The 8977-nt window shown below is 38.0% G+C and overlaps 1 protein-coding gene across 1 annotated transcript in view; it reads left to right on the top strand.

Moving 5' to 3' along the window:
- The window catches only part of LOC121406125 (solute carrier family 28 member 3-like), a 24295-nt gene extending 17208 nt beyond the window's left edge, over positions 1-7087 (top strand). The window contains exons 6-13 of the mRNA XM_041597145.1: positions 1-89; positions 1106-1297; positions 2066-2227; positions 2767-3023; positions 3986-4154; positions 5438-5614; positions 6040-6220; positions 6973-7087. The exon at positions 1-89 is cut by the window's left edge and continues 53 nt beyond it. Of these exons, the coding sequence (XP_041453079.1) occupies positions 1-89; positions 1106-1297; positions 2066-2227; positions 2767-3023; positions 3986-4154; positions 5438-5614; positions 6040-6220; positions 6973-7055 (1310 nt within the window). The 3' untranslated portion in view covers positions 7056-7087. The remainder of the gene's footprint in view (positions 90-1105; positions 1298-2065; positions 2228-2766; positions 3024-3985; positions 4155-5437; positions 5615-6039; positions 6221-6972) is intronic.
- The last annotated feature ends 1890 nt before the right edge of the window (positions 7088-8977 follow it).

Here is an 8977-nt window from a genome sequence, read left to right as displayed (position 1 = left end):
CCCGAGAAAATCCCGAAAACCTCATTTCTCTGGCAGGCTTGATTTTCTTCTTACTCTTCAGTTACGTCTTTTCCTTTTCACCAGCAAAGGTAAGCAATGTCACTTATGTCATTAAACGACGCGAAAGGTCCTGATCACTGATTGGTTATCATAAACGCCTGCTTCGCGCCTTTATATCTGACAGCAAATCACAGCTCAGAATCTTTCGGGCCGTTTCTTCTGAATGTTATATTGGTGCAAGATTATTTTGAAATAACGTGTTTTTTATTAGGTCGACATAATTAACTGAGCTTGTAAGGTATTTATAATGTTAAATTTATGTGATTTAACAGCATGTTTTAGGATAATTTCACAGTGTGTTCAAGTTGTGTTCCACACCGCACTGTGGACACACTGTGAATACTTTGTACTTTCGAGCAGTATTTTTGGTATCCCTTGGTTTTACACAATGATCTATGGTGGCCCTGAAGGGACAACGCAAATAGACCAAATCGCGAATTATTCACGACGTCGCCAATTTCGTCGCCAATTTGAATATTTGACGACGAAATTCGCGACATCGTGAATTTCGTCGCGAATTATTCACGACGGCGTGAATTTCGTCGACAATTTCGTCGTGAATATTCGCGATTTGGAATCTATATGCGATGTCCCTTCAGGGCCACCATAATGATCCATTGCCACATTCACAGAATGAATATATTCGCTCTTCTCATTACGCTCAAATTTATCATATCACACCGGGCATGGTGGCTCAGTGGTAGAGCGTCCGCCTCATGAACGGGAGGTCGTGGGTTCGATCCCCGGCCGAGTAAAACCACAGACTTATAAAAATGGGACCTTCTGCCTTGTTGCTTGGCGCTCAGCATTTAGACTGGAGAAGGGTAATAATAACATAATATGTTATGCGGGGCCCGCTGGAATACCAGTCTCATGATTGAAGTGGTTACCCTGGGTGAATAAAACGTTTATTATTATCATGATTATTATTATTATTATTTTAATGAAGCTCATTGGTTATTATTGAATGTCTCTCTTGCCTGCAATATTTGTTAATCTTGTTTCTACGAAATAAAAAACACAGTATCATCCTCTAACTTTCTAGGTCAAGTGGAGGCCGGTGGTTTGGGGACTTGCCCTCCAGTTATTACTTGGCTTATTCATCTTACGTACATATCCTGGGTACGTCCTCTTCGAGTGGCTAAGCGATGTCGTCTACCAATTCCTCAACTTCTCCTCTGCCGGCGCCATCTTCTTGTTCGGCGAAGGTTATCAGGAACATTATTTCGCATTTGCAGTAAGTTTTTATTTAAAAACCAGGCCTATATGTTTTCAATTACCCACATATAGTAGATCTTGTAAATTATAAGAAAACTGTCGATGGTGAACCACCAATTACCACCGTCATAGTCTTGATTAAGCATCCTGGCCGAGAGGAAAAGGCTTTGTAAAACGTAAGAACTTAAAACGAAGTGATTTCATTTGCCAAGATTTCTACCAACATGGTACACCATTTACAATTAGTAAGGGACGGACGTACTTGTTTGAAAGTGCACATGTTCACTCGTCCTTTATAAAAGATTTATATTCAATGTCAAATTTGACAAACGGTGCAATACGATGAACCTTTCATATCAGGTAAAGGATACGAATTACAATCTCAAAGGGTGCCAAACGTTCCCTGCACCTTCTAATGGCGCATCCGACATCCTGCTCAGGAGTTCCCCCTCTTTTATTTGAAGTTGTGAAACTGAACACTTTTTTTTGTTTGTAAGAGGGACTAGTTTATTTATTTGTTTAACTGCTTGTGAGGTGAAACTTATCAAACTTTAACTTGTAAATGACAAAGTATTTATTTTGTTAGTTTAAAGTTGATCAGGATAAATGATTTTTTTTACACGCTTTTGTGTTGACATTATTCAATAATTAATTTTTACTTGTGTCCTTATTTATCTATCTATCTATCTATCTACCTAATTACCTACGTCCTATCTATCTATCTATCTATCTATCTATGTATCTATCTCTCTCTCTCTCTCCCTCTCTCTTTTTCTGTCTCTTCCAGGTACTTCCAATCATTATTTACTTCAGTAGTGTAATCTCAGTGCTGTATTACTGGGGTGTGATGCAGACTCTTATCCAGAAGGTCGCTTGGTTGATGCAACGTACCATGAAGACATCGGCTTCAGAATCACTGAACGCGGCAGGCAACATCTTCGTTGGCATGGTAAGGAGGGACATCATTATAATTATCATTATAATAATAATCATCATCATCATGATCATCATCATCACCATCAACACCACCATTATTATCATCACCATCATCATCATCATCATCACCATCATCATCATCATCATCAATCATCATCATCATCACCATCATAATCATCACCATCATCATCATAACTACAAACATCATCATCATCATCATCATCTTCATCATCTTAATCATCAGCAGCGTCATCTTCGTCACTGTCGTCGTCAACGTGACCACCTCTTCATCATCGTCATCATTTGACAAAGACATCATCAACAACAACATCTTCATTACCAACATCGCCAGCATCATCATTACCGTCAAACCATCGTCATCGTCACCACAGATCGTCACCATAGATATGTTCGTCTTCATAAAGGCAAAGCATTAAACGACAACAATTGAAAATCGTTTTAGATAAAGAAATCAATGAAGATGAAGAAATAATAAAATCAATCAATCAATTTCTCAATCACAATCTTGATGAAATTACTACTTTCCTTTAGACGGAAGCTCCCCTGATGATCAAACCATACCTCAAAGACATGACACGATCGGAGATTCACGCCGTTATGACAGGCGGCTTTGCGACCGTAGCTGGCAGCACACTCGGTGCCTACATCTTATACGGCATCGATGCGACCCATCTCATCACTGCCTCGGTGATGTCCGCCCCCGCAGCCCTGGCGATATCGAAGCTCTTTTACCCCGAAACCGAGAAATCGAAACATATCACGGAGAAGGATATGGTGTTGCCAAAAGGGTAAATAAATAAATAAATAAATAGATAAATGAATAAACAATTAAATAGACAAATAGAAAAATAGATAGATGTATACATAAACTATTAAAGGAAACCAAAACCCAAGAAGAGAAGTAATCATATTGGAAAGAGTAAAATGAGAGGAACAATTTGAAAAAAAGTTCATCAAAATCGGTTAAGAAATAAGCAAGTTATGGGAATTTGAAAACTCTTGTTGTACTTTCTATGGGCATCCTCAAATTGGCAAACATGCTTCAAAATGGCTGATTTTGTGGACAACTCTCCATTTGTTTTGTACACAAATTTTCAGATTTTCCTCATTATCTTTCAAATTGCATCTTGCCTCCTTCTGAGCACAACATATGTCATGGGAAAATATAATCCACACCATATATGTCAAGGTCAGGAGATGTGAAATATGTAAAATAAAGTGGAAAATCTGAAAATATGTGTACAAAACAAATGGAGAGTTGTCCACAAAATCAGCCATTTTGAAGCACGTTTGCCAATTTGAGGATCCACATAGTAAGTACAACAAAACTTTTTAATCGTCCATAACTTGCTTATTTCATAACAGATTTTGATGAAACTTTTTTTAAATTGTTCCTCTCATTTTACTCTTTCCAATAAGATTGCTTCTCTTCTTGGGTTTTGGTTTCCTTTAAATGAATATATCAGTGATAAATGAATAAACCAATGAATAAAAATATAAATAAATATATTCCCCTTTTGTAAGCCATACCTTTTAAAGCCTTACTTTTATATGCCATTATCTAATACGTCTTCATTGAATTTCAAATGACTTGATTTTATTTGATTTCAATAATTGGTTAATTTTCGCATTTTACAAGAATCATCAACAGTTCAATCATTTCACAAATAGAATATAAAAGGTTTGAGCCTCAATTTCTGAGAAAAAAGGGTATTTAAAACTCTGCTTCATATTTTTTTTATTTATATAGAGATGAACTGAACGTCATAGAAGCAGCGGCAAACGGAGCGTCACAAGCCATTCCACTGGTCCTGAACGTCGCCGCAAACCTCATAGCTTTCCTCTCTCTGTTGGCCCTGGTGAACGCATTGCTTGGGTACTTTGGAGGGCTCGTTGGCTACCCGCAATTGACCTTTGAGGTAAGACAGACCTTGATAGCCAGGGGCCCGTTGTAGGAGTTGCAATCAATAGCAACTCTACAAATCATGCTCAACTTGATTTTCAACCAATCAACAGCACGCATTTTGGACTTGCGATTGATTTTTTGACTTACGTTTTTATAAACGCAATTCTTTCTGCAACGGACCTCAGGACCTCGTCTTACAAAGAGTTACGTTTGATCCGATCAACCACAACTATGGAAAGCCAGCATCGTCAACATCTAAAATGCGTGTTTGTTCAAAAGATTTTATAGATATCATGTATATCCATACATTCATTGTTTTCTTGTCAATTCAGTATGATTCTCTTTGTTGTCAAAGGACTTTGTGCAATTTTTTTAAAGAAAAAATTGTGACGTTGATGGATTTCCATCTACCTGAGGTTGATCGGATCAATCGTAACTCTTTGTAAGACGGGGCCTAGACCGATAAAATCTATGAAGTCTTATTTGGAATGACATACCATCGGTCGGATTGGAGTTGGTCTTGTTGGTGTGACTGTAGCATAAATCGTAGTTCCTTTGACGGAACTGGGGCCTGTTGCAGAAAGGGTTGCGTTTAAACGCAAGTCAGAATGTAAAGCGCAAGTCCCGAATACCGGTGCTTCATTGGCTGAAAATCAAGTTGCGCAAGATTTTTTGAATTGCGTTTGATCGCAACTCTCTCTGCAACGAGCCCCTGGATACCCTTTTCATGTGATGCCGTTGATGGCGCTGTCATACCAACGAAACTGAATCCAGTCTGATCAATGGCCATTAGGGTTACATTTTCATTTTGAATGGCATATAATCACATGTCGTTCGTTTAGAATAGGTTTCGTTTGTATGACTGTAAAAGAAATTAGTTTGGAGACATTCCACGCTCTAAGAACTTCGCTCCTTTAACAGGTGGTCTCATCTCGGAGCACCTATAGGTGCTTCCTTACACCTTCACCATGTTCACCGACTAGAAAAGTGCAAAATTTCATCTGTAAAATGCTTTCCCAAAGACATGAAAGATAGGTTGCTGGAGATGTGTGGTTGAAATCTAGACTTTTAGATGAGGGTTGATCATCGTGGGAAACAAAACCAGGTGTCCAGACTATACTCTCGGTTCATTACTGAAAGTTAACACGGTTTTACTTGTATCCTAAAAGGCATCACATCTTCTTTCTGTTCATGCTGTTAAGTCACGAGAAAGAGTTCGTAGTTTGGACTTACTCGAGTCAACCTTTGCTTTTCGAATAACTTTAACCACCAGTTCGTTCTCTCCTCCATTTTCAGTTCATATGTTCGTATGTATTCGTACCTGTTGCGTTCATCATGGGCGTGGAATGGGAGGACTGCAGGATTGTCGCCGAACTTATTGGACTGAAGACCTTCGTCAATGAATTTTATGCATACGAGGTCCTTGGCAAGTACATCGACAACAGGACTACTGGGGCAGGACCTACACTTTCGGTAATTGCGACGGTGGTGGTGGTGATGATAATTGTGGTAGACTAGTGGTGGTGATGATGGCTGTGTTGTTGGTGATGATGATGATGATAATAATGATGATGGTGACGACGATGATGATGATGATGGTGGATAATGACGATGATGGTGATGATGATGATGATGATGGAGATGATGAAGACGATGAGGATGATGATGTGCAGGAGGAGGACAGAGGAGCATTGAAGAAGATGTAGAAAGATCGTAGAAGGTGCAAGAGACGAACGAGAAGGCTTCGGAATAGAAGAGAGCTAGATAAAACAAAAAACAGTAAGAGAAGGAATTATCATATCATAATAAAGTTAATTTTTTACATGTCGAAATGGATCGAATCCATTAATAGCATTTGATTACTGACTTTCCCATGTCCAACCCCTTTTCTAATTAAGGTTCGGTCTGAGGTGATAGCTACCTACGCACTCTGTGGTTTTGCCAACATAGGTTCTGTCGGGATTGTACTTGGTGCTTTAGGTCCTATGGCGCCCTCACGGAAGGGTGACCTAGCGGCAGTGGCCATCAGAGCACTGGTAGCGGGAACGGTCGCTTGCTTCATGACGGCGTGTATTGCAGGTAACTTAAAGTGGCACCGAATACACTGATTTATCATAGAACGCCAGCCACTGGCAAGACTTTGACACTATGTACTAATATGTGTATTCATAATGCACCATGTTCCCATTACGTCAAACGATAAATGTAAATGCCTCTTCTGGAATTTTTCGGAATCCCAGAAATACTAGAAGTTTAATAAAACCTCTTGTGGAGAAAATGGTGTATTGTTGCTTTCTGACAGACTACCGTTTCGATTTCCCATACAATTTTAGGAGATCACTTATCAACATTGAAAACCACTTTTACCTCTGAATAGTAAGCAATATATGTTATATTCTTACTGATTTGAGAGGAACGTGGTTTAATGCTATTCATAATGTAATGGTCTTTGGTTGGGCCGTCGTGGTAGAGTGGTAACGACTCTCGTCTTTCAATCAGAGGGGCGTGGGTTCGAACCCAAGCCATGGCATGTTTTCCTTCAGCAAGAAATTCATCCACATTGTGGTGCACTCAACCTATATTAAGTGAGATGAATGGCTACCCGGCAGGATTAATTCTAATTCCTTGAATGCACTGAGCACTGGAAGGCAGCTCGAGCTGGAAGTAATAATAATGCGCCTCGGAATATATTATTTCTAGATATATGGCGCTGAATAAATACCTATTATTATGATTATTATTAGTCTTGATTCCATGACAAAGATGTTTCACTCTGTATAAATGAAAAATCCCTACATATTTCTTTCTTTCTTTCTATCTTTTTTTCTCAGGAATCCTTTATGTACCCCCGCAGGACAGCGAGTTCACCAACGCAACGACAACAGCCATACCACAGATTACTACTGTATATTAAAATCGATGTAAATTTAAGTAAATTGACCCAAACGCTCTTAAAATAAAAAGGTCAAAATGTATTCTGCAACGTTTAGGGAGGAAATGTCAGTTGTTCAAACGAACTACTGTTTATAAAAATCTATTTAAATCTATAAACCAAAACGCTCATTAAAGGAAATGGTCAAACTACGATTTCAAACATTGAAAAGGAAAATGTAGATAGTTGAATAAAAAAAGAAGACATAGCATCGCATAAGATGATGTCACGTCATATTCTCACGAGTCTACAGTCTTACAATATTCATTATCTATCATGAATGAAATATATATATGTTTCATTACACACACACTCTTACATGCATATATAATGATACATAGGCCTATAATATTTCATCCATGTTTCGTGAAATAAAGCTAAATAAGTTTCCTGTCATAATTGTCATTTAATAGTAATAATAGTGTATATTTGTAGAGCGCATACACCGTCAGTAGACGCTCATGGCGCTAGCCGAGCAACAGATCTCTTTTACAATGTAAAAATTTGATTTTATAGAAATTTATTTAAATACTACACAAGAACCATTACATCTGACCATACTTGCCTCTTCGCAGATATCATTTGACTCATTTATTGGAAATGTTTCACGCAGTGTATTTGGACGGTCTAAAGGGGCTCGATATTTTTTTTTAATGAAAATGAGACCCATTTTGGTATCGAACTTATGACCTACTCAAAAACAGTATTTGTGTCGACAGTGGAATATAGTGAAACTAGTGAATTACTGTACATAAGAAATTTAAGAAATATGCAAAGTACAAATAAGATTTTTATGTAACAGAACGATGGAATTATATTGTGTATATATTGTATTATATTGTGTAACTTTTACGGTGTCGGCCTCAAAATCCTGGAACAATCTGCCACTAATAATTAGACAGTCTCCATCATTAGCAATTTTCAAAAAGTCATTAAAAACTCATCTCTTCAATACTTTGTAGTTTTTAAAATATTACATCTTATTCATTGTAAGCGCTTTGGGCCTAATGGGAAAAGCGCAGTACAAATAATAAGTAATAATATATAGATATTTTAAGATTTCATAAGTATGTGTTACACATACTTCTAAAACAGGGGCGGATCCTGCTTTCGCCAAAAGGGGGGGGGGCCGAAAAATATTTGATCAACATCTTTCTCGATTGGCCGCTACAATCTGGCTTTTTTTGTTGTTGGTTTTTTCAGGGGGTAGTCCTAACTAAAAACTGAAGTTTTTTTATTGCTATAAACAATATAATGTATCTCATGTGTCTTAATATATAATGCGTGCGCGAAGCGCGAGCTAAAACTCTGATATTTTATGTCCTTAGAACTAAAGATTCAGAGCAGTTTTTATAATCATGAACAAAGATAAGTATCCAATTAAACAATGCGAGCGCGAAGCGCGAGCCGAAAGTTTATCATATAGTAACGTGAAAAGTGACTCAATTATACTGTTTTTAGTGATTAATGAAGAGGATACAAGTATCACCAATTAAATAATTAGAGTGCGAACCGCAAGTTGAAATTTTCTGATATTCCGACCTGAAAAAAATGAACAGTCTAAGCGCGTTTTTATTTAAATAAACAAGCTGTGTGTCTCAAACAATTAAATGCGAGCGCGAAGCATTAGCTTATTTTTTTGTTATACTGACATGATAAAGGAGCGTTTTGACAAAGTTTGGTAAGAATTTCCAAGGAGAATAGGTTTCTCACAAATCAAATAATGCGAGCGCGCAGCGCGAGCTGAACATTTTGATACACATTATCAATTTGTGTAAATCAAACAAAATAATGAAAGCTTGATAAGCGACAAGGGCGCCGGAAGCGGGGGGGCACTTGCCCCCCCAAATAAAATTTTTGGGGGGCAAAACGAGATTTTGCCCCCCCCCAACGTGCCCCCCTGA

The sequence above is a fragment of the Lytechinus variegatus genome, chromosome 19 (genome assembly GCF_018143015.1).
Source record: "Lytechinus variegatus isolate NC3 chromosome 19, Lvar_3.0, whole genome shotgun sequence".
Lineage (NCBI taxonomy): Eukaryota > Metazoa > Echinodermata > Echinoidea > Temnopleuroida > Toxopneustidae > Lytechinus > Lytechinus variegatus.
Note: the sequence above shows the minus strand (reverse complement) of the source record. Positions and strands in the feature narration are given on the sequence as shown.